The sequence below is a fragment of the Aplysia californica genome, unplaced genomic scaffold (assembly GCF_000002075.1).
Source record: "Aplysia californica isolate F4 #8 unplaced genomic scaffold, AplCal3.0 scaffold00287, whole genome shotgun sequence".
Taxonomy (NCBI): domain Eukaryota; kingdom Metazoa; phylum Mollusca; class Gastropoda; order Aplysiida; family Aplysiidae; genus Aplysia; species Aplysia californica.
In genome coordinates, this window is record NW_004797557.1 from 883,703 (window position 1) to 910,307 (window position 26,605).

Sequence of the window (26,605 nt, forward strand, 5' to 3'; positions counted from 1 at the left end):
CGATGGTCAGAACACAGCCCAAACACGCGCACACTGATGCTGTTTGAGATTTTCGTCATCAGGGGGAACAACTGTTTTAATTACTGGTATTGGTACATCTTGTAATATAATAACTTGTCTCCTTTCTTGTCTTTAGCCTTAGTCACATTTAACGAGAGGTTGGATCCAACGAGGACAACAAGCCCGTCCCAGCAACCTCGTTGAAGGCGATACCCACTGTATAGTGATTTTCACTAACTCTTTATCAGTCTTGCGGGCGATAGAAAATGACCATCATCTAAACGAAGACTTGACACATATACTGTTCGGCTCCCATCACCTGATAACTTCCTGTGGCGTCAACCTGGTGATGCAGTGGATTCCCGGACACTCAAACATTCCTGGAAATGACAGAGCAGACACACTCGCCAAAAGGGGATCTAGACAGAAACAACCCAACATTCCAACTTCATACCAACACAGCAAAACAAATCATTAAAAACAGCAACACACAAGATTGGATGAACAGATGGGCCTTGGGAAAGACAGGCAGAGCAGTTTTCAACATATGACCATAACAAAATGAAATGACAATATCAACCATCTATAGAGAAAGAAACAGACAACGATATTCGCCTACAAACAGAACATATACAGCTCAACTTTCACTGGAACAGAATATAACCAGATCTTCCCCCAATGTGTCCTTTGTGTAACTACGCATATGAGACTGTGGACCATCACCTTTTCCACTGTACAGCTCTAAATGACATCAGAGCCACACTTCTCCCTCCGAGACCTAACATTGACAACATACTCTATGGAACATTACGGCAAACCTGCACTTATCACTAGACCTACATGGCATTGGACAGAAGGGCGAGAACCCAGCTGTTGCTGGATCGATAACAACAACAACAACATCATAAGTTGTTTTAGGCTTTGAATTTTAATAAAACTAAAAAAATATTCAGAAAAAACTATGTGCTAAGATTGTTTTGTGAATGCAACAGTTGGTGTTTCCTCAAAACGCCAAAAAATGACTTAATTAAAAACCTACAGTACCGATGGCAACTTTAGTCACCGGCCTGTAATTTCAGTTCAGTACTGCTGGCGACTTTCGTTGAAGTAACGCTTCAAATTTTTTTAGCGCGTTTCTTGAGCTGTGAAGGTTTTTTTTAACATCTTTAGTTCTCCCATGGCTTCAGCTGTAAGTGTTAAACAATTATCAAATGAAAGTGTCGATATTCTGAACATGAGTCAAACAAAACTGACATGAAAAAAAAAAGGAGAGGCATTACATAGTACAAAGATGAAATTTTTCAATACCTCATACTTATCATCTGACCCATTTTTTTATTTTGACAAGTTTGACATGTGTGAATAGCTAACCTCTTAAGATAGGGCCTTCTGGGTTTTGTAAGAGCTTTTTTAACCTTCCTAACTTTATTAACTTTTATACTCGATCTTGCAAAAAGAAAACAACAGGAAATAGTCCAATATCATAATCGAACTTATCTTACCTAGCTGACGCGTTGCACAAGTGGAAAATAGAGTCTAGCTTTGCCTGGAATTCAGAGTGTTGTCATAAAAAAAACCTGCGACTTAAAAAAGAGCAATTACCAAACACACTGTCGGCAGTGAGGCTTTGATAATATAATTTAAGATGAGCACAGAAGCAATGCGGTTACAAAAAGAAGCTAGATTGGAAACAGGAGTAGCAATGCTACTGTTGCTTGCTGTCCAATAACCCATAGTGGAAAAAGGAGGTAAAAATCAGCTGTATGAGGAAACCATATTATTTACATGCACATAGGGTTGGGGTGTAATAACTTTTTGTCCGGCAGCCGGGCAGCTTTCTTTTGAATAAATGTGCATGAAGCTAAGCTAGAGATGCCACTGGATTTCATACTGACACATGAAGCAACCGATATATTTTCAGTAGTATTCATTAGAAATAAACTTAACTTCACTGAATTGGGCTGAAGGTTAATAATTTTTTTCATTTCAAGCCTTATTTATTTTTTAGGGAGCACAAATGTTCACTATAAAGCAACTGTGCTTCTCAAAATTGGGTAAAACAGTGATAATTCTTCATCTCAGGCCCCCTTTATTATCTTACAGATTACAAGAACAAGAGATACCTATAGATCTAAACAATTTATGACATATACATGTATTACTGTAAAGGAAAACAGACCAGTTCTGATTTACAATTAGTTGTGTCTTGAGAGCTTGTAAGGAAATGGAGAAAATGACAGTGAAAGCTGATGCTCTCAGTCTCTTGAGCAGGTCATTAAACAAAAGAATCATGGGCAGGAGAGCATATGCAAAGGAAACAACACATAACAGCATTAAAAGCACATCAAGATATAAACTGTGATCTCTATAAATAACACTGAGTCTTCATTACCCAAGAATACTCGAGAAACAGAAGAAAAACAAAAAACATTTTCCATTATTCCAGTATCTTTGAGGGAACAACAACAGTACTAATAGTAAAAGATAGCAATTTTTTGCGCAAATAGCTCAACAGTACGCTCTCTATGTGCTTTACAATCTATATCATACCCCTGCAGACCAGATGGCATCTGAAACAATCTCAACTTCCTGGGAAGCATAAAGTGTAAACTGCCGTTTTATAGGCGTACTGACAAGATCTTTCGCTGTTTATGGCCAGGTAACCATTCACACCTGGGTGAAGTGAGGAAAATGCGTGTAAAGGACACAACTGTACATCGGGCCTTAGGCTCGAACTCCCGAATCTGCAACCTCACAATTATAAGTCCGGTAGCCTAACCACTAGACTACTGACGCCACTACACATCTATGAACTAGTGTACATATCATTAAGAGCCACAAAAAAAGCTCATCAAAGCAGGTCATCACAAACACACAAATCTTGCTACGTTCCACCATCACTGGTCGGGCTCATGGAGTCTGAATCTCCTTTGCCACTAGCGAACAAAGGAACTTCCCCCAAGGACAGGGGAGCTGTGGGGTCCATCACAATATTAGAATCGTATTTTATCCTCTTCGACTCCTCATCTCCAACTTCAGTCATCACACTATCCTGTTGACTACAAGCCTCCGAGTCAGCAGGACCAGCAATGGCGCTGGATGATGCCATGATACACTCGTTGTTGTCAGTCAAAGTCAGTTCAACTTCCTCCTTCAGATTTGATGCCACAGTAGATCCCAGTCTGCTTACCTGAGCAGATTCAGTGCAGTTAACTCCCTTGAGATCTGAAAGGACGGGTTCCTGCTGAGATTCTTGTTGCTTCTGGACAACAGCGGGATCTTGTTTCACATCCACACAGGGAGAGCTGAAAGACGAACCACTAGCTTCAGACTCCGATGTTTGATTATCCAGAGATTTGAAAAATTGAGCCAGTAAGCTTTTGCACAATTCCGCTAGTGGCTTGACCTCACCAGAGTCCTCCTGGCAAACCGATGAGTAGCTGCCCGCACTGAGCACTGTCTCCGCAACTGTTGCTTCAGAACCGTCTGGCATAGCCAAGCGGTGGGCCAACAGGGCTTGCTGAAAGTCCATGACAATAGAGGAATTCGCTCCCGCAGCTCCCTGTTGGTGTTTGTGGAGAAGAGACACAGGATTCTGCAAAGCTTTCAAAGGGTAAAACTTGCTTGTCATTTTGCCAAAAGGTAAAATGCTCACTGTTCCTTGTTGTACATGGGACTCTCCAGAGCTGGAGATAGGTGCACTCTTAGTTATGGACAAAGTAGTCACAGCATCAGGCTTACTTTCTACAGTCGAGTTTTTCGAGGTCTCCACTTGAGATCTCAGAAGAGACACTGAAGTGGGAGTGGCTGTGCTGCTGCTGCTGCTCCCTGCCTCACTGTTTGGGGGAGACGAAGGATTGTCAACAAACACTTTAGTTCCCAGAACAACAGGGACAGTGGGTTTCCTGTCTGCACAGTTTACCAGCGTTGTTGATGAGTTCAGAGCGGGGGAGCTCACAACAGTGCTATCAGCACCCCCCGTGGCTGTTCTAGAAGTGGCTTGAGCCTGACTGGCGAAATTCTGTGGCTGAAAGATGCTGGAATGAAGCGGCAGAGGAGGCCCAATGGGGAACTTCAGCATTGGTCCTTTGATAGGGTCAAAAATTATCTGCGCTGTAACATTGACAGCTTGTGTTGGCGTTGTCTGGCCAGAGACACCCTGAGCCGGATTCTCACTCTCACGCTGAATGGCAGATGTGACATGAGCCTGAAGCTGCGATATGAGAGCATTCTCTGCTTGAACAGACGGATGGGAGTGGTTTGGGAGCTGCGTTGTAGGCTTGACAGGCAACACATGGAGCTTCACCTCATTCTGGACCTCTTTGCCTTGTTCTAGCGTCGCAACTTCTTTTTTCTGGGCAGCAGCTGTCGCTGTGGTTGTGACTGCTGCTGAGGTCGTCACGACCGACGTCTTTGGAGGTCTGGTCAAGATGATAGTCCGAGGCCCCACGGTGGCTGCTGCTTTGATGTTCATCAAGCTAGAAATGGAGGATGAAGGAAGAGACAGCAGCTGGGGGTTCTCGCCAGACCCTGGACTCATAGACACTGCACTGATGTTTGCTATTATAGGAGAAGTGGGAGAAGGGGCGGATGTGACATGCATCGAACTGCCCAGGGCCACGGGGAGAACAGACCCGACTGTCTGACTACCAGCAAGTTTCGTCACAGACGGTAGAGTGCTCCCAGGCATCAATGATTGGTTCTTCAACCCTTTGCTCAGCAGCTGTGCTGGTAAGAGAGTAGACTGTGTCTTGTTGGCCACCGCTGCTACGAGCTTCTGCGACGCCACTACAGGTCGACCAGAGGGCTGGGGGTTGACTGCCGTGGAGGTCATAAGAATCTGAGGAGTCCCTGCTAAGCCGCTCACTTTATGCGCAATAACAACAGGAGCAGAAAACTCTGTCGCAGAGCTGCCAGACTTCTGGACAGGTGCACTGAGCACTGGCAGAGCGCGTTGGATCACCGTCTGTTGGACACCACTGTTAGACTTGACTGTGGCAAAATTTGCCACTTGAGGCACCTCCATTTCTTCCAGATATTCTGTTTTCCCAACGTCTCCATCAGTTGTGACAGACTCCATAGTGACCTCATCTGGATTGCGCTCATCACCATTATTCATCAATGTCAAGGCTGGGCCGCTGTTAGTCCGGATGTCCACAAAATATTTACCACGGGATGACCTCCCTCGACCCCGACCTCTGCCTCTTCTCTTATATTCACTGGAGACATTCGGCTCCGATTGAATGCTTGAGCCGCTAAACAATCCCTTAGCCTCTGAATCCTTCACAACAACTATTTTTCCTTCAGATACGCTCATGGAATAACTGTCCAGAAAACTTTTTCCACTTCTTGTACGAGGTCTCATATCATCTGCTTTAAGTTCCGTGCCAATAGTTTCCAGAGTGCTTCTCAAAATCCCAGGAGAACTTGAATGAGGAGCCTCAGTTAAGCCTGCATCATCAGTTTCATCTTTTGTTTCATCACCAGACTTCTCAACTTCAGTAGGCTCTAACTTTATGTCTGTGATGTCTACCTCTTGAGCAACATTATGGTCAGAGAGTGGGACCTCTGACTCCACAGTGGTCTCCACCACACTCTCCTCACAAACTTCCATATTACTGAGACTAATGTTAGTCTCTCCCGAACCAGAGGAACGCAATGAAGAGTTGCTGCCCTTCTCTGCATTGTCCAGCCTAGTCGCTGCTTCCAGTAAAAGCAAACACGATGACATCAGAGGCTCTGTAGATTCAGACTTCTCATCTTCCTCCTTTTTCCCTCTTCGCGTTTTACGACCCCGGATTTTAGGAGAGCTGCTCCGTTCACTCCTCTGACGTGTCATGCGAGGAGAGGGGGGACTAAGACCACTTGCTTTGACTGCTTCACTGCGGCTACTCTTTGCCGGAGAAGTAGGCTCAGACAACTTGCGGCGCCTATTCTTAGCAGCACGCACTTGAAACTGTTCACTGCGTTCCTCCGAGTTCATTTCAAATGACGTGGAAGCTTTTCTTTTTCGCGTCACTGGCCCATGCTCACTGCCTTGGCCCTCCTCCCGTCCTTTGCCCCCTGTCAACAGCCGCTTCAGGCTGAAATCAGACTTTTTGGACAGGTCCTCCGACTCTACACGATGTTTCCTTGCTTTCTGCTGCCTCACTTTCCTGTTGGAGCTGGACACCTCGACTTCATGTACAGTGCCTGCCTCGAGACCGGCAGAACTCATCGCAGCTGAAGCCAGCTGGTCCAGGTTGGAGATGAACAGGTTTTTGGTGGAGTTATCAGGTTCGGGAGCACTCACAATCTCCTTTTGAAGCACAATAGAGCCAACCCCTTGACGGACCACAATAGTCTTCTCTGAAACTGAGATGAGAGGAAAAAAACACAACTTAGTTGAAATTAAGTATGTGAGATTGCAACGCATGTAGAAAGCTTAAATAATGGTTTCATTAGTTTAAGAAATTTGACTTGTTTCAAGAATGCTTGTAGCCTGAGGCAAAAACTGATATACCCAATGGCAAACACAACATCCTATAGACTCAACAATACAAATTGTCAACTTAATAACCATACTGAAAACGTGTTAATGACTTAATAAATGTTAAACCCATATCCATACACCTTTGCAAGAGGGAAATCTTACACTGTTATCATTCAATGAATTTCCCACAAAGGCAACCAAATTTTGATGGCATACAAAATATTTGTATATACGGGGAAACGCTTAAGTTTTCGAACCAGGGTAATAATGTGATGTTCTTCCTTCGCTGGTGAAGACGATCTTGACTTCACATCACTGTAGGGGTGGGGTGTGTGCCGAGATGGCTGATCAGGCCGATCTTCGCTCAGAAATGTCTGTTGACGTGGGGGCAGGGGATGTTTGGGGATGAACTAGACTGGGAGGTAGGGGTCTCTCGTCTTTTCTCAGTTGCCATCTCCATTCTTTCTTTCTGTGTCTTTCTCCGAACGTGGCGACTCCTGATCTTACTAAAGAGCGCCAAACTGCAATCGCGAGCAGCTTCTTCCAAGGTGGTGTGAAGAATGTCGCAACTCTTCAGGGACGCTTTCAGAGCATCTTTGAAGCGTTTTTTCTGTCCGCGAGAGAACGTTTTCCTAGGGTCAGTACCAATAGAGGAACCTCTTCGGGAGGCGAGAGTCATCCATGCGGTGAACGTGGCCGGCCCACTGGAGCTGAGAGCGCAGTAAGGTGGTGTAGATGCTCTCCATCTTGGCCCGCTGTAGTACCTCAGGGTCTGGGACTCTGTCTTGCCACTTGATACGAAGCAGGGTCCTGAGGCATCTCATGTGGAAGGCATTGAGCTGCTTGGCATGCCGGTTGTAGACTGTCCACGTTTCGCAGGCGTAGAGCAGGGATGGTAGAACTGCTTTATACACTTGGAGCTTGGTGTTAAGGCTCAGTCCTCTTAGTTCCCCAGTCTTTCAGTCTCTGCCGAAGGCTGAACTAGTTCTGGCAGTATTGTAGGCCACTTCCTCATCGATATTGACCGAGCCAGAGAGGATGGTGCAAAGATAAACAAACTTATCTGCCACTGCCAGTCTCTGGCCGTAGATGGTAAATTGGGGCTCTATGTACGGAGTCGATGGGTCTGGCTGGTACAGTACTTCAGTCTTCTTTGAGGAAATAATAAGGCCGAAATTGTCGCACGCTTTGGAAAAACTGTCCAGGCTTCCCTGCATGTCTGACTGAGTACTGGCATTCAGCGCGCAGTTGTCCGCAAAGAGGAAATCGCAGTCTATGCCTGCATGGACTTTGTTCTTCGCCTGCAGCCTCCGAAGGTTAAAGTTTTCCATCAGTGCGGTGACGAAAACCGAGACCGATATCTCCGTCGTGGTAGGCATCGGTCAACATAGCTGAGAATATCATGCTGGACAGTGCGAGGGCCAGCACGCAGCCCGGCTTCACTCCATTAGTGACGGGGAAGGGCTGGGAGTACACGCCATTGGTCCTTCACTCTTGCTGTCATGCCATCGTGGAATTGTTGGACCATCACGATGAACTTTGCCGGGCACCCGAACTTGGCCATGATTTTCCACAGCCCTTCACAGCAGGCGTGCCAGGTGTGCAACGAGGCGATTGAGCAGGATGCGAGCCAGAATCTTCCAAGCGATGGAGAGCAGGGCAACGCCTCGGTGGTTGTCACAGGTGTTTCTGTTTCCTTTGAGCTTGTGAAGGAGGACAATCGAAGCGTCTCTGAGTTCCTGTGGCAGCTTTTCTTGTAACCACATGGAGGTAAACAGGCTTGTTAGTCTCTCTATTAGTGTTGGGCTTCCAGAAGCGTAGATTTCAGCAGGAATGGAGTCGGCACCTAGTGCTTTGCCACTAGACAGGCGTTTGATGGCGAGCACTACTTCTTTCTCTGTTGGTGGGTCTGCCAGAGTGTTGTCAATTGGCACTTGTGGTAGTCTTTCAATGGCTTCATTGTTGATGGATGATGGTCTGTGGAGGACACTTTTGAAGTGTTATGCCCAGCGCTCGAGAATTTTCTCCTGTCTGTTATCAGCGTGCCCCCCGTCTGCACTGAGGAGAGGTGACTGCCCTGACGAGGTGGGTCCGTAGACGGCCTTCAGAGCGCTGAAGAAGTTCTTCATGCCCTTCCTGTCTGAGTAGGCCTAGATGTCTTGTAGTCGTCGTAGTTCAAGCAGGATTCTCCTCCTGGCCATATTGAAATGTTCTTTCCTTGGGGTGGAGGAGGGGTCATTGAGGAGTGCTCTGGGGAGTCGATGCTTCTCCTCTAATATTGTTTGGATGTGACAGCTGATGTCGTCGAAACAATCTTTGTGCTTGCGGGTAGTGGGGCCCATGATGTCTAGACATGCCCACTCAGTCTCCACATCAGCATGCGGGTCTATGTCGCTCGGTTGTAGTTTTCTCTCTAGCTCTTCTACCAGCGCATGTTTGACAAAATCATTCTTCAGCTAGGAGACATTCAATCGCTTGGCCACTTCGATGCCTTGGGTGGTGTGATTCTGAGGCTCATCTTAGAGATGAGAAGACGATGGTCCGTCCAACATTCTGCACCGCACATGGTCTTTATGACTCTCACATCCTGTCTGTCTCTTTGCCTGATGATGACGTAGTCGAGTAGATGCCAGTGCTTGGAGCGTGGGTGCATCCATGACGTCTTGTTACTATTAGGCAGGCGGGAGACTGTGTTGGTGATGAGGAGATCGTGGGCAGCGCAGGTTTTCTACAGAAGGAGTCCGTTGCTGTTGCAGTTGCCAACACCGTGTTTCCCTAACACTCCCTCCCGTGACTTGTGGTCTCTGCCGACTCGAGCATTGAGGTCACCAAGAATGATGAGTTTGTCTGCCCTGGGTACGACTGTGATGATAATCTTTAGGTCCCCATAGAATTTTTCTTTAATGTCCTCGGGGTTGGTCATAGTAGGGGGGGCGTCGTAAGTGCTGATCAGCGTTGGGAATCTTTTCTTGGGGAGCAGGAGGCGGACAGTCATCAGGGGATCGTTGATTCCCTTAGGGGGAGCTGCCAGCTTGTTGACCAGGTAGGACTTGATAGCAAAACCAACTCCTGCTCGCGGCGCTCGTCGAGTCCCTGACCAATCCAAAAGAACGTGTAGCCGGAAAACTGCTCTGTGAGTTGTCCTTCCTCAGCAAGGCAAGTCTCACTGAGGGCGGCTATCTGTACTTTATATCGGCTCAGTTCGCTGGCAATGAGGGCCGTCCGTCTTCCGGGACAATTACTCCCTGAACGGTCAAGGAGGGAGCGCACATTCCATGAGCTAAGGGTGATGGTCATCTTAGATTTCTTTGAGTTCTTCTTACCACAGGTGTGGGACCCCTGCCAGCCACGGCATGCTGGCCAGGGAAAGGGTGAGACAGGCAATTTTTCGGACACCTGTTCTAGTCCCGTCCCCAGGCTGTGGGGGGAAACAGTGCTATCCTGGAGAGGGCTGCTTCGCCGCCCTGGCTACTGAGTTCCAATGCGGTCTCATTCACTGAAAAGAGACCACAAGGCCTGGACCGCCTTCGTGTAGAGTTGTGACTACGACTGCCAGAATATCCACACCTGTCGCTTGGCCACTCGTCCATCACTGCAGGACTTGAGATGTAATGAGGGTGATGATGGGGGTGGAGTGATGTGATGAAGTCCTGACTTACGCTTGAATTTGATTTAAGTGAGGGAGAGATGCACAAAGTCGTCAGCCTAACTCTCTTGTCCCTGTCCATCTAGTTCCGGTGGCACGACAAAATTGAGACAGCCGGAGATGGGCCGGGATGCAGCGGATGACCAGCAATGTCTTCTTGTCTCACTGTGCCCTTGTCGTGCTCCACGACGCTCTGCTGGGACCGCCTTTCTGCCCGCTAAACAATCGAGTTGTTTCGTCCGCGCAGTCCGCCGGAGCCAGTATTCGCATGCACAGGGAGACAGACCCTAATTTACTCACTAGTGGGTTCGAAACCCCACCAGCTACCCTCTACCTGGTTCAGCCCGCATGCCAAAACAGTTACCGGGGAGAGGCCGCTGCGCATGCTGCAGCTTCGTGGAGCCCCAGGTGAGAGTTGAGCATCAGGTGGGAACCAATGTAGAGAGGACATGGCAGGCCTTCCCCATACAGAACAACTATCCCTCCCTGACCCTCTACTAATGTGGTGTATAACCTATAAAACTTTCTTACTAGACTGTAACGAAAAAGAAGTTGATACTGGTCAATCCTAAAGAAAACAAAGCTCAAAGAACTAGAGGAAAGTATCCAACCTCTTCATCAACACAGCAGTCTGAAACACATCATTTACAAATGAACATTACGAATGTAACTACCTGTCTTATCTGGACCAGCAGAGTAGTCATGATCATGATGCAGCCCATATTCCTCTCCAGCAATCTCACATTTGGTGTCAACTTTCTGAACTATGACCTGAACATAGAAGAACACAAAAAGAGAAAATAAAATTTCGTATTACATTCTCAGGAAATATAAAACAATATCCAGCTTTTAAGGAAGGAATAGAATAGTTGACTGAAACAGTTTCGACCCAAAAAAAATGCATTCTGGTGTAATGATAAGTGGTTTGCATTACAGAATGAGAACCCAATGATGCAAATATCTGAACACAAAGAATAGTAATCTAACTTTTTGAAAAGAAAGTGTAAATAAAGCACACAGAAAAATAGTTATGTTCTCCATCAACACTGAAAGTAATAAAGTGGAGCTTCCCAATTCATAGAATTGTAACCACAATGAAACAAGGGGAACTGAGTAGCTATTTGTTCAGTGGGCACATGGCATAAATAGCTGCATCTCACCCAGAGCAAATTAGGACAAAAACACACTGACAAGAAGCATGAAGAGCAGACCAAGGCAGATGTCAATAGAACATTCCGTACTCGACCCAATACGCATATCAAGAAATCACCACTTTCCATTTGCAACATTTTGGGTCACCGTTATCTTTTCTCGTTAGCTACCATGGTAATTTCTTGCAATGTTAGACAAGATGACAATATGTTGTTTATTCATACTAAATTAGGCTAAGTATAACTGCACAGTAATTGTTAGTGCTTCCGATCAATCAAGGGGGTTGCTGGGCAACAGTTTTAGTGGTATATGTGAACTGCAGCAAAAAATACAGACTTTTCTCTGCAGTTCGGCTGTTAGTCTCCATGCATCGCATGCAAATAAAAAGATTAACAAGACTACTACATGCAGTAGCTTCAATGTAGCTGACAGACTTATGGATTGTCTCTCCACATTGGTTTCGGTTTTGCCATTGCTGCTGCTGTCTGTGCTGCTCTTGCCAGGACTTAGGTTTTTGAGCAGTCTTCATTAAGCATCGCTCCAAGGTGATTCACAGTTTCAAGTTTCTGTCCACAGACTGTGATTTTCTTCTCTATATGCTTTGCGCTGTTTGTCATGAGCTTCTTTTTGGCACCGATCTACATGTCATATCTGGCAGATGTCTTGTCCAGACAATTCACCAGATTGGTAAGTTCTTGTACTTCTCCCTCCAGCCCATCAAAGTGGTCAGCAAACTAAAGGTTCATGATGTAGAGCTTCCAGCAGCTGATGTCATTTTTTTAGGACTTTCGGGTCCAGGGCAGCGCCCTGGCAGAGAGTTTTGATATTTTTTTGCTTCAGGGCATCCTAAGTATGCCATTTCTGGCTATTCAAGCCTAAATTTAACAAGAAAATAAGTGAGAAAAAACATACCTTGCATACATAATTTTATGCTTGTGTTAATCCATATAATATATCCAAGGCCGTGGTTTCTCCCTTGTACCGGTACTGTACATTCATAACAGTAGTACAGTCCAAGCCGGCTTTAAGCACGGTCATCGGGAGAAAGCTTAAGCGTGCTTAACACTGAAGCGTGCTTGAGTGCGAAGTAGACATAATCCAGAGATTTTCATGTTGAAAATTTCCCGTGCTATTTCCCTTTATTTGTAAGTAGGCCTATAGCGGTCCCGCAAAAGTGTGCACTGTCTTTTACACCCGCCATGGAAGTTTTTGTTTGCTTGTTCGTTTTTGTTTTGTGGTCCAATGGGAAATGAAAGCTTGATTTAGACAGCCAGTCACGATACAGCACACTAGGCCAACACACTACACACTGCCTGTGCGTACCACTGCCCGCTGTGCGACATTCATACCACCGCCTTCATCCCACCTCGCGCGTGATACACAATCTGTCAGGATTAATGGATAGCGAGGGTCAAAGGCGAAATCACAGCCAGCCTCCCTTTCTCTTCTCCCCGACTCTCTTTGTATTTTTTTTGGTCGTGTGTGGCTTTGTCCTAGACTATATCCTATGTCCACGCGCGCGGCTGTGTGCATCTCTCCTGCCTTCCTCTCCGCGCGTGTGAGTGTGTGTCTCTATCACTAGCATTTTTTGTGTTTCCCTTAGCCTTAACACACTCCACTGCTGCGGTGTCGAGTGGGTTCGAACTTCGATGGGTCATCATGAAAATATTGACAGTCTTGAAAATGAAGCGTGCCTTTAGCCGAAGTTACTGTGCTTAAAGGCATGTAATTTATATAGCAAAAATTCGGTAAGAGCCGTTTAGCGTGCTTGAGTCCGAAACGTGCTTAAAGCCGGCATGCTTAAAACCAGCACGGACTGTATAACAGCTAGATCTATAAAACTTGAAAGGTAATGTTCAACTTTTTTCTGCTTGTGTTGGGCTGCACCATAAACATGTAGAATCCTTATAACAGCTAGATCTAGATCTAAATAACTTGACAGCTTATATTCAATTTAAATCCACAACAATATTTACAAATAAACAAGTCTGATAAAAAAAAACCAAGCTCTCTTTAGAGTTTTTTTTTCTTGGCAGGCCCAACATCTATTGAACCACATTTCTTCCTCTTGTTTACAGTGCTGGTGCTCTGCTTCTTGTGCTTTAGAAAGTGAAAGTGAAAGACAATGTCTACACTTTTACATAAAAGAGCACTTTCGGTATGGGTTGGCTATTGTTGACTATTAGTAATTTGGGGAAATTTTTTTATTTCGCATTTAAAAAAATAATTTTTAACTAATTTTTTTTGGGGGGGCACAAATTTTCCCGGAAAATTTTCTATTTGCTGAAATCTGCTAATTTGCGGAAATACTGGAAGCACTGATGATGATAGTCCAGCCACCAATCCTGATTGTGCCCTGATGTTCTTCAACGGCACCAGTCATTATGCGTTCAAGGAAGATGTTGAACAAGGTCCCTGAGAGGAGGTGGCCCTGGTGGACTCATACTGATAAGAGGAACCCGTCGCCCACTGTGCCTTGCACAAGTAGTGCACTGCTGGTCTTTGTGTACAGCTGTCTGATAGTGTGATTCAGTTTTTGGTCCATGTTGTATTTGTTTATTATAGCCTATAATGCATCATACCACACCTCATCAACCGCCCTTTTAAAATCAATAAAGATGTAGTAGATGTCTTGCTGGTGTTCACTGTATTTCTCACACAGAACTCTGATGTTCATAATCCATTCTGTGGTACTTCTTTCACAATGAAAACCAGCCTGCTCTTCGGCTCTATTCTCCTCCGCCTGTGGTTGCATTCTGTTCAGGATTATTCTCAGCATCACTTTGCTCGTATGACTGAAAAGGCTGATGGTTCCCTAGTTTTGACAGAGGATTTATAAAGTTTACAACTTTTATTTTTTAAAAGGACAAACTATCAAATCAGAAACAGAGCAGTACAGAAGAGTGATCTCTGCCTGAGAACTTGTTCATCAGGCGAGACAAAAAAAAATTAAGTTCTTATTGACACCATCCAGCTTCTACATGCAAGCTTCCTGAGAGGAACACTTGTCTAGATTAATCAAACATACATTAGTGGTTGGTCAACCCACTTCATAACCTTAGTGCCTATAGACGATCTGTGTGAATGTGCCAAGAACTTGCTCTCAGCTCATTCACTGCCCCCCCCCCCCCTCCCCGCCAACATATTGAACTGTGCAACTTTATTAAAATACAGTGTGTAATTTCCCTGGAGAGGAATCACAGAAAATGGATGTGCAGAAAAGTGGGAAGACAAGGAATAACATCAAAAGGCTAGCATAGGATAGAAAAAGTGGAAAGTGTTTGTTCGTGACATGTACCCTAGTGCAGGGTGAGAAAGGCACTGATGATGATGATGTGTAATTTCCGACTTCAAAGAGAGCCTTTTTGCTTTCATAAAATTATTATCGTACTAGACCCATGAAAACTGGAAAGTGTATTACTCTCTGGACAAACTGCTTTTTAAGCAGATTCTTATTTTTAGATAAGGTTCTTACAATTGTAAGTCATAAAAAAAGAAATTTCTTTACATTCTAAAACAGGTTCTTCGGTGGACAAGTTTTTTTTTACACAGCATGATCTTAGACATAGACCATTGTGCTTAGATTCTATCCTCACCCCATTGCCAGAAATTTTAAGAAAATCGAAATCCAATCCTCACCTTGTCCTGTGTGGTCTCCTCAGCCTCTCCCTCAGACAGCAGCTCTTCACTGGATGCAGACTCCACTACAACCTGCCTCACTGGCTCTCTCAGGCTTCTCTCATAGGCCGACAGCTTGGCCTCTCTAGCTTCTGTGGTTAGAGAAGAATCATTCATTTAAACTTAACATTTTGCAGGACACTACAGGGGGGGGAAATGGAACAAGGAAGAAAAAGATTCATTTCTATATTACTAATCACACACACACACACACCCAGATGAAAAACAGTTTCGTTCAAGTAAAGAGAAGCACATCGACACAATAGCAGCCACTTAAAGTGGCACCTTCCAACAACCTGCAGACAAAATATTCTTGTGCAGAAAAAAAAACTAAAACAAATACGAGCAGTAAGTAATTACATCATGCAAGCTGCCCAGCGGAGTGGTCTCTCAGCATTTTTTCTTAAGCACAATTTCTGATTTCACCCAAGGAGTATAGTATAGTACACTCATGGTACAGGTTAGTCAGACCTGGTGACAGGAATAACAGCTGCAGAGAGTATGTTGATGGAGGTGAGATTTTCTCCACATTGTTGTCTCTGTGTGTGCCATCCAAGGATGGTATTGGTTTTTCAGTGACAGGTCACAGTTGGAAACTAAACATTGTTAAATGAGTTAAGTAAGATAAACATGTTTGCCTACTGCTGATTCTAAAATCGATTAAGTTTAGAGTATCAGTCACTTTTACAAATCTGAGGCATTCATCACAAGCTAGTTCTACAGATTTGCAAGGGCATGAATGAGAAAAAAATATTTTTCTTTAAAAACTTAACTATTTTTAATTGGCAAAGCCAAAATGGGGCACAAAATTAGGCTATTTTCTAAAATGAAGTTGTTAGGGGCCCTAGCACTACCCACTCGGGGACTGCAGAGTCCCCTAGCGCTGCTTTTGGCACTGGGGGACTGCAAAGAAACAACCTTTGACCTTTGGATCGAGGCCAACAAGCCATCATTAGACATTAACTCTTGTCCTGCATCTGTGCTGAGAAGCGAATCTTATCAGCAACCGATTACGTCGGACGTGCCGGGCAGGCCTTCAGGGTCATTCAGAGTGCACTGTTGGTGTACAGCGCGTGTGCCGTGAAACGTGTGTTTTCACCATGAATACCGTGGGAGTGTGTTAATCGATGATGAAAATAACGCTCTATCTTTCATAGCTTTCTATTATAAAGTGTTACAAATACATGAATAACTCCCTCTCACAAGCTGATAAGACATTACGAGTAGTTACACCCATTCGAATAACCTTTCTGGACGCTCTTGTTGTTATGAATGACCTGCGGTTCGAAAGGGGATAATATAGGTCAATTTCCTAATGTTTTGCACTCAAATTGTTCTTTGTACCTGCACAATGGTATTCATAACTATCAAACAAGCTTATTTTTTATCAGGTAGTATCATTTCATACAAAATCAAGCTCATTTGAAAGATTTTGTATAGTTTGTGAAAGTCTTGTTTCCTGACTATCCTTTCGAGCTCCTCATGTCTAAGTTGGTCAATTTTGTTCTATAATTTCATTGGACGAACATCCTAGATCTACCAACTTGGCGTGTTTTGAATGAGACGTATGCCTCGATTACGAACCAACGCAGGCGGTTCTAGAAGAAGGCCACAAACGCAAACAAACTCAAGCAGACTGACGCGCGCACACTTGACCTGTATAAATGGAGATCCGACTCGGGACCCAAATTTCACGTAAGATGATGCGCGGTGCGCATGCGCTGATCCAGGAGCTACACGGATTCGGGACCAGAACGAAGGCGAGGTGCCGAAATAGGCTTATCGGGCGACATAAACCCGGCCCCCGCAGGACGAGGGTTAACAACATTTACATTTCCTCCCATGACAAATAGACAACATGTCTGATTTGACTGTTGGCGATGTTTTTAGCAGCTATGATGTTCTGTTTTTTTAAATTAATGAGTATGTTAGAGTCATCCACAGTTTTTTGTGAAAGGCAAATGTCTAGGCTAGATCTAGATATAGTAGTAGTAGTACTACTTATGATGTACACTGTATAGACAACACTACATGGTTGGCCTACACTTCTTTAATTTAAAAAATAGCAATCTTTGTCTATAATATCTAAAATCTAGGCCTAGATCTAGTTTAGTATTACCAAAGATTCTCTTCTTCCAAGATATTGCAATGGAAGTTGTTAGGGGACTGTACAAAAACCGAAATAGATCTAGATTTAGATTAGATCTAAAAAGGGCGGAAACGAAAAAAACTGGGTGAGAATAATATAGATCTTTTATGTGGAGTATTCTCACCCCGGGTGCGAATACTCACACTGAAAGCCCAACGAAGGATTGCAGTACCATGGAAGTAGAGAATCTTTGGTAGTACTACTAGTACTGATACTAGGCTTTCTACTTGGCCTAGATCTAGATCTAAACCACATCTAGGTCTAGGCTTAAATATTATAGACACAGACTGCACATTTGTAAATTGAAGAAGAGTAGACCTACCATGTAGTATAGTCTACAGTCTATGTCATTAGTACTCCTAGATCTAGATCTAGATAGATCATCAAACCTGTCACCATAAACGATAAATTCGCCTCAAATGATCTAGATCTAGATTCTCCCTCCATCTAGATCTAGTTAATGTATCAGTAGAATCTAGATCTGTCCGATGATGGCTTGTTGATCTCGATCCAAAGGTCAAAGGTTGTTTCTTTGCAGTCGCCCAGAGCACAAAACAGCGCTAGGGGACTGCACAGTCCTCCAGTGGGTAGCAATAGGGGACTGTACGGGGACTGTACAGTCCCCTAACAACTTCCCTTCTAAAAACATCACAGTGCAACAAGATGGACTCTAAATAAGGCATTCATCAAAACTGTGAACTCAACAAATCGAATGAAAGACCTGAATATTGTTGGATGCAATTTTTACTCTACATGGATAAGGACCTCTGTAACATGAAAATAGGCTTACTTTTTGCCTTTGCTCTTTTCCGTCCCAACACCTGGTCATCACCACTCTGCAGAAACCTGTACGTCCTGCAAGCATTCCGGCCTCTGCGTTCAACAGCATTGGTCAGCTCAACAACATCATTCAAACTGTGTAGAGCACATCTAAAGTTGGCTTTCCAGCGCTTTGGTTCTGGTGGATCTCCTTCTTTATAGATCCCTGTTTCAAGAGAAACATTCGCTTTTTGTCTCAATAGCATACTATTTTTCAAAACAAGTAATCCATTTTATTATGACGATAAAGCCATGTTCTTTTCTTTCTCCTTTGATCACAGCTTAGAGATTTGAGAATGAATAACGATAGGGCAGGTTGAGGAAAACATTAATATGTTCAAAACTGTTGCATTAAACCATTTTCACTCAAAAAATTAATGAGGTGACATTCATTACGACCACCAGGGACAATTCATAGAAAATGAAAGTTAAAAACAATTAAAACTGAGGGTGTACAAGCCACTGACAAAATAGTCACCACTGCAAATAACAGGTTGTGATTTGTGAGGCAAAATAACTAGCATACAATGTTTCCAAAACCAAGGGCCTCTGTTCTTAATTTGTTGACTGTTGTTATAAATGAATCTCTGTAAAAGAGAGTAGTCTTTTGGCATGACACCGATTAAAACATGAAAAGAGCACTGATTCTAAAAACTAAGAAACTGAATTTTTGAAAGGATCTACAATCATAAACTAAGCAGAAACTTCACACAATCTGAAATCAAATGAGAGTTTGATTCGTTAAAGGTATGGGAGAGTTAAGATAGTGCAATCTCCTTCAAGGAAAAGAATTTAAAAAAGAGAATACTTTGACATTTGAGCATTTTTAGGGCTCAATGGGAAGGTATGTGAAGAGATGACTGCTCAGCCCCCAAGGCAGTTTCCTTTTTGACTCCCCAAAATCATATCACAACATTTTTCTTACTGGAATATTCACTAACTGTTCCATATTATTAGTGTCATGACGTGGTGGAATCAGGCGCTTGTCAATTTTGAGACATATGGAGTTATTGGTATCGTCTTAAAGTCTGTACAATTGCCTTGCTTTTGATGAAAAAATTATCCATTTATGTTGGATGCAAATCAAGCTATTGGCAATTGAAGGCGATGGGGGTGTCCGGTTTCAGGGGTAAAATGGCCACCAAAGTGGAGTTATTTCCTTAGCTTAAGAGTCAGTGAAAACTGAAAATGTAAATCTTTTCTGCCTTTAATCAACGTTTTTCAGTAAAACCCATACAGAAATGTGTTCTTTACTGGGCATGAAAGGTGTTGAGCCAAAAAAAAAATTCAATAAAAATTCCCAAACCTGCAGAAAAATGCCAATTTCTTGACTTTCATTATTTTGACGAGCGCCTGATTTCACCACGCGGCCTCACATTAGTTTTCTTGAGCTCTTTTCTATATTACCGTTCTAGGCCATTCATTTTTCCAAAGCTAACCAAGTAATCAGGAGGAGTCAACACCACTCTCCAAATTTTTCTTAGAATCTTTGAAACATTTCACTAATACATGTATTACAATATTTCCTTGACTTGAAAATAAACCTGGAGATTTTATAAAAACAGCACAAGTGACAATTTAGAGTACCCTATCAACAAGCAAGCCCCACCTGTATGCCTTGCCCATCTTTCAAAAACATCACCATCAGTTTCTAGGTTCCAACCAAGTCTTGAAGCATGGCGCCATGAAATCTGAAAAATTCCTTGATGACGATTGGTCCATCTCAAGCCAAACACATTGTTAAGGTCCAAGAGTTCCATCAGCCATGGTCGCATTCGCTGTCGGTCAATTGGCCGAACCGGCCGGCGCATTTTATTGTCATGACCTTCAATTTCTTGCTGCGTAGGGAACTTCTCCAGCTCAATCTGTAGAGGGATGACGCTCCTGCCTGAACTGCCTGGGTTGGATGTGGTGGTCACCGTGATAACCTCAATGCTGTGTGGCGGGTCCAGCTCCTGGGGAAACAGAAATTTAACAATCATGAGTAACACACTCCAACAACAATCTAGACTTCAAAGATTATGAGTTTATATAATATTATGTAAATGTATGTGCATTCTTCATATTTAATTAATAAATCTCCAGAATCAAAAACAAATCCATCAGCAATTAAATGGACAAGTCAAAGCAGACAGGAACTTTCATTACTGTGACATTAGTTGAAAAAAGGAACATCTCAACAGTTCAAAACACAAAAAAACATAAGCTAAATTTTAAAATTTCTTCAGACAATCAATCTTAGGACATTTACTAGTTCATAATCATAAACCTGAGTTTAAAAAATGTGCACATTTCCAAATATGAAGTCCATCAATCAAGTTGATGTTTCATTTGTTCTAAGAGAAATAATACTTATTTCTTTTTTTTTAATCTTTCAAAAAATGGAGCAAAAAACCCACAAAATAAATGGTAAAATAAAAAATATGGGCATTTTGACAGAGTTGACTGCTACGGTCCGCCATCCATAGACATACCATTGCCTCTGGTATAACCAGCTCTTTGCATATGGACAAATCAGGTCAATGACAATCTGGGGAAGGATAAGAGAAAAAAAAAAGAAGAAAAGTAAAATTGGCACATTTCAACAACAAAAATACTCTTCTGTAAAAGATTTAGCTCAATTTTTTCATTATTTCGAAGAAAAATTAAACCTATGACCTTTCTTGGGTGACAATAATCAAATGGTGTTGCAGTTTTTGATGCTGTTGTTGTTTTCAAACCCCTTTAGCTGCGAACATTTCGCCCTTGGCAGCGCAATGCCTCCCTCAAGTAACCACATGTCCTTGTCATCTGGTCAACGCCAGAGAAGAGGAGGCTTTGTAAGTCTGTAGGTGTGTGTAGGAGCTTGCGGCGAAGAACTGCCAGGTTTGGACAGTGAAGGAGAAGATGTTCAACGATCTCCTCGAGGTAGTCAGAATGTCTGCAATGGGGTTCCCACATGGGGTTGATTCTGTTTGTGCTTGTTGGTGTGTAAGTGTCCTGTGCGGGCTCTGAAGATCAAAGTCTGTGATCGGCTCTACATAAAAGATTCGAAGGGTCTTTGGGGCTGGGTTTGTGATAAATATATATATCTAAACTTCATAAAAGAAACAAAAAAATGTTTTTATCTGTCATGTGGTCAGGAAAAAAATATGCCAATTTTCTTATTTGTTGAAAAAGTGCTGTGAACACTAATTGAAGCATCAAAATGTTTTTTACTATGACCTTCATATGATAGTACTTAGCATTACTCACATCAAAGTAAAAGTGTAAAAACTCAAAAGACCAGATTTTTATACACAGTCAAAAAGTAGCACCTTTATATTTATCACCAGCATTTTTCTATATATATATATATATATATATATATATATATATATATATATATATATATATATATATATATATATATAGTCGCACCTGCCATGCTGGAACCCATCCAAAACAAAAAGCTGGTGTGACAAAACCTCACCCCCCCCCCCCCCCCCCACCCTTGATTAATTCCTCCATAATTTGGCGAAAAGGGAAACCATCACAACCCAAAACTCAAAGAAATCCCTTCACTTCAGGGGATTCTGAGATGTTGAAGGCAGAAAATGCTGTTCATGCCCAGCCCTGTTTCCAAACAAACTTCTAACTAAATCTGGTTCCATTGGCTCTAATCTTTACATCACAGTTACCCCATCCATGTGAACCCTGAGCAGTGCAGATAGTCTGGTTGGTGTGGGTGTGAAATTTGACCACTGCTTATCCTCAAAGTGATCAGGTGGCATGCTGGCATAGAAATTTTCCTTGAGTAACCACAGGTGTTAGCCGTGCAGTCCCGGCATTGAAAAGAACAGGACTGACGTGGTGCTATCCTGTCGTAGGAGGCGACTAAATGGCGAAACTAGGTAGTGACTCCCGAAACAGAGTCATCCTCCCTCCAGGTCAGGGGTTGAGTCACGAGGCTAACAACCTCTCTCGTAAAAAGAACTTGTTACAGAAACACATACAAGCAAAAACCATTATCTCTGCCTGGCTGGTGGATTTTCTCCGAACGGAGAGTTTATGAGGTCAGTGAAAGCCGAAAGGAAGCTGCTAGGCAGAAGCCTCCACCATCATCCAAGTCCAAGTCTCTCCAGATTGGATCGTGGGACGTTAGGACCCTTTATGAGGCTGGAAAAACTGCACAGGTCCTCCAAGAAATGCACTGATACCACCTACACATACTGGGAATCAGGGAGACCCACTTGAACTAGTCTGGACAAAAGCGAATGAAAGAGGGGGAGCTTTTCCTTTATTCAGGAAAAGACAGTGATGGGCCACACAGGGAAGGAGTAGGGATGATCATAGCCAAAACAGCGCAAAAGACATTTGGGGGCTGGGAAGCGCACGGTCCAAGAATCATCATGGCCTCATTTGGAACTAAAAAAGAACTCAAGGAAAGAGATGGTAAGAAGAAGGTCATTACCATGAACATCATACAAGTGTATGTCCCAACCAATGATGCAGAAGTGGAGAATAAAGACGACTTCTACAACCGCCTGCAGAGTGTGATCGACAAACTTCCAGGTAAGGATATAGAAGTAGAAATAGGACTAAAAAAGTGGTGTTGGCTGGGACACACCTTCAGAAAGCCCTGCGAAAACATCACAAGACAGTCACTGCAATGGAACCCACAGGGAGCATGAGGCAGGGGTAGGCCACGAGAGACATGGAGATGTGTGGAAAGGGACATGAGAGAGATGGAACTCACTTGGAACAAGCTAGGAAGGATGGCCCAGGATAGAGATAAATGGAAGGAGCTTGTATGTGGCCTATACCCTGCCAGGGGTGAAAGGCATTGATGATGATGATGAACCACAGGCGTGATATCTAATCAATGTCAGCCTCCCTGGTTGTACAGCTAGTTGAGAAATAAAGTTCCCCTGATCACTATAAAATGTACACACAAGTCATGGCTTTCTCCATTACTTATAAAAGTTATTACAGCAGATAACAAGCCATTCCTTTGGCCCAGTTCCTCTGAAGTTTCTCCAGGCGACTAAAATTTAATTCCAATTTCGCTTTTTAAACATTTGTCAAACCCTTAAAATAATTGCTTTACCATAATCAGAAGCAAATTGACTACAAACGCTAGAAACGCCGAGCTCGTACAGTTGTGTGTTGGAAAAAAGATTATCAAGCAGCCACCTATGGGTGCCGTGTACTGTGTGATGTGTACCTCTGGTGGTATGTTGGGCAAATTTACATTAGTTTGATAAAGACCATACAATTCAGACAGTTGGCAGATGGAGGTGTGAAGACACAAATACTGTGAGTAAATAGGCATTCCTTTTCATAACATTGAAAAAAACCTAGCAGTAAGTAGGGCTAGCAGTACAACGGAGGCGGCGGTACAAAGAGGTTTGACTGTATTTGTTTAAATATCTGTGATTTGTGGGGTAAGAAAGATAACATCTTCATCACGCCCACTCAAAAAAGTGAATCATCCTGCTGTCACTGTCAAAACCATCAGACGAATCCAACTATATACTGATTGTAGTCATCTTCAGTCCTTTAAAAAATCAAGTTTCGTATTCACCAGTGAAATGAACTGGGGGATTCGTCTTTCACGTACCACTGCTCACTTATTGACTTATACTTATTCTCACTTCTTTAGAAAAAGACAAGCACGGTACAGTAATAATCAAAGGTCTATTAATTGTCCAATCATGCTCAAAACCAGTTGTTTTGCATCCAAATTTGGAGAGAAATCAACAACAAAAAATCCATAGCCGTCAAAATTAAGAGTGTTCTAAAATAAGAACCTCTGCAAATGCATATTAATGAGTCACGACGCAGTGGAATCAGGCGCTCGTCAATCTTTGGGCATATGGAGTTATTGGTATCCTTTTAATAAAGCCTGTCCATTTGCCTTGCATTTGATGAGAAAAATATCAATTTATCTTGGATAAAAATCAAAATGATGGCGATTGAAGGAGATGGGGGTCGTCTGGTTTCAGAGGTAAAATTAGCAAGAAAATGGCCGTCAAAGTTGAGTTATATCCCAGAGCTACTACAGTGCTTTTAAAAAGGTACTTAAGTACAAATTTATGTACAATCTAAAAAATGTACTTAAGTACAGTAAAAGTACTTCCCTGTAAAATGTACTTGAGTAAAAGTACTTTTTTAAAAAGTACTTATGAGTACATTTTGAGTACTTTCTGCTAATGATCGAATCTGCTAAAACACTTCAGTGCTAATGCAAAACATCATATAGAATAACATATCCAGTATATTTGACAAAATAGGCCATTTATTACTAAAAATGTAAACAGCATACAAAACATTAGAATATACGCACTGAACGTAGATGGAAATGGTCTGTGAAATTGAAAAAAACAAACAAACAGATGCAACTAGTGAGTAAGAGATATTATGAACAGAACTTGTTTGAGCAAGACAATGTGATCAAATGTAAGTCAGTCCAAGGGGTCGGAAAGTTCACAGGAAAAGTATCCAAATTGGAAAACGTAGAGACAAAGTTGCTCTTAAGAAAACATAAAATTTATGAAAATGGCCAGCAAAGAAATGGAAAAGTGCATTGAATTCTTCATTAACAAATCCTCAAGGAACCAATGAAGCCTCAAGCAAAAACCACCCAAAAAAAGTTTAAAAGAAATTTAAGTAGCCTAAAAAATTGAGAACTCAGTTTCAGTTTCAATTAATAATAGTGGTAACACAGATTTTGATGACACTCTGTAGTCCACAGCGCCCATGGCAAACCAAACTACATGTAGTTTCATAGAGTCTAGTAAGTGTAGTGTAACCAGAGATTCTCTACTACAGTGGTCTCCGCCTAAGATCCCAGTGCTCGGGAGCAAGGAAAATACAGGAACTTAGCCGACAAAGCCAAGGAACAATCTACAGTGATGCATGAACTGACGTGACCCCTGGGTGGGTTTATGACATATGGCGAGCATAGAGTAGTCAACCTTGATGAACAATCACAGTGGCATGAGGCATACCATATACACTCATTAGCCTATTGTCACTGTGAGTCTCGAAATCTTTATCTACATTTATCCAGTTGCCCCTCCCTTTTACCTGTTCAAAATTTTAGCTTTCCATCTCTGATTGAGTCCCCCCGCCCTTGTCGTTATGCACCATTACGCTGTGACCACACCAATTAAAATTCAGGCTGTCTCGCAAATTCGGGAATAGAGAAAAACTGCCTTCAATGGTCAGGGAAGAGTTCACAGTTCGATGTGATCCTGCCTGGAGCGAACTTGTAGGCCCTACCCACCAAGCGAGTGATGTAAGTTAGGTGGCAAGCTCAGATGCGAGTGCGATGGTTGGGGAAAACAATCATCGGTCAGTTCACACCTCGGTGTGATCCCGTCTGGAGCAAACTTTGTACCATTTCATCGAGTTTTACAACGCTTGTGATCACATTCACGAGAGTGGCTGATCTTTGACGCAACGGGCCGTTCTTTGATCTCAACTTTTAACTCTTGGTTGATCGACTGTGTCCACCGGGCCGGGGTGTTTGCTCCGTAAATTATGATCAGAAATGTGGCACTTACCCTTTCATTAAGCTTCAAAAGTACTCAAAATGTACTTTAAAAATACTGAAAAGTACTTTTATAAAAAGTACTGGAGTAGAGTAAAAGTACTGGTTCTCAAAAATGTACCGGAGTACAGAAAAAGTATCGAGATATCCTTAGCTTGAGAGTCCATGGAAACTGAAAATGTAAATCTTTCATGCTTTAAATCAACCTTTTTCAGTAAAATCCACACAGAAATGTGTTCTTTAATGGGCATGACAAGTGTTGAACCAAAAAAAATCAATTAAAATTTCCAAACTTGCAGAAAAAAAGCCAGTTTATAGACTATCATTATTTTGACGAGCGCCTGATTCCACCACACTGCCTCACATTTATATATATTATTATATTTGTGAAAGTTCGTCACTTTGGTTGCTTAAAACTTTTGAACCACTTCACTTTCGAATCTGACAAAAATTAAGGTGGTTCAGAATCACTTAAAGGGTGCACAATTATATCAAGGAGTCTCTGAAGTCACTGTAGTTTAATTTTCAGTTTTTCATTAGTTTCGTTTATATCTAATCTTGGGAAAGTCCATCTTCTAAGACGCCATTGTAAACAAGTGAGGCTTCAGTTCACATGCAGTGCGCATTGTTCCCACAATGACTTGACGATTGATTCTTTTGAGTTCGCTCATCGAACAGGGTGCCCAGCTAGTATATTATATATGTGAGGCATTGGGGGTGAAATCAGGCGCTCATCAAAATAATGAAATCAATGAAACTGGCATTTTCCTGACCTTTGGGTAATTTTTTTGGTATTTCTATTTTTTTGCCTCAACACCATGTCTATTTAAGAATACATTTTTCCATAGGTTTTACTGATAAACGTTGATCAAAGGCACAAAAATTGTAAATATTTCGTTTCCAAGGTCTCTCAAGCTTTGGAAGTGAGCAAACTCTGATGGCCATTTACTTGCAAATTTTAGCGCCGACACTAACTGACCCCCCACCTCCTTCAATCGCAAATATCTTGACTTCTCTATAGATGGATAATTTTTACATCAAAAGTAGGACAAATGAACAAACTTGAGATGATTTCAATAACTCTATATATATATATCTAAAAATTGACGAGTGCCTGAATCCATGATATCATGTTGTACTTAATTTTTCTGAATGGTGTGAAAATCATAAGCT

The 26,605-nt window shown here is 42.7% G+C and overlaps 1 protein-coding gene across 1 annotated transcript; it reads right to left on the minus strand.

Moving 5' to 3' along the window:
• Positions 1 to 913: 913 nt before the first annotated feature.
• Positions 914 to 20,722, minus strand: LOC101850966. The gene is made up of 6 exons (XM_005101551.3): positions 20,391 to 20,722; positions 19,526 to 19,871; positions 17,888 to 18,082; positions 14,910 to 15,040; positions 10,793 to 10,889; positions 914 to 6,354 (listed from the first exon to the last, which is right to left on the minus strand). Exons 1-6 carry the CDS (start codon positions 20,391 to 20,393, stop codon positions 2,885 to 2,887), a joined length of 4,242 nt encoding a protein of 1,413 aa, XP_005101608.1. The 5' UTR covers positions 20,394 to 20,722; the 3' UTR covers positions 914 to 2,884.
• Positions 20,723 to 26,605: the final 5,883 nt, after the last annotated feature.

Bases quoted from the DNA above. Each gene is read 5' to 3' on its own strand.
- LOC101850966 (XM_005101551.3), bottom strand. The intron at 18,083-19,525 runs GTGGGGCTTGCT...CTCTTGAAACAG, and splicing joins AAGATGGGCAAGGCATACAG to GGATCTATAAAGAAGGAGAT. The intron at 10,890-14,909 runs GTGAGGATTGGA...TTCTATGTTCAG, and splicing joins AGGAGACCACACAGGACAAG to GTCATAGTTCAGAAAGTTGA.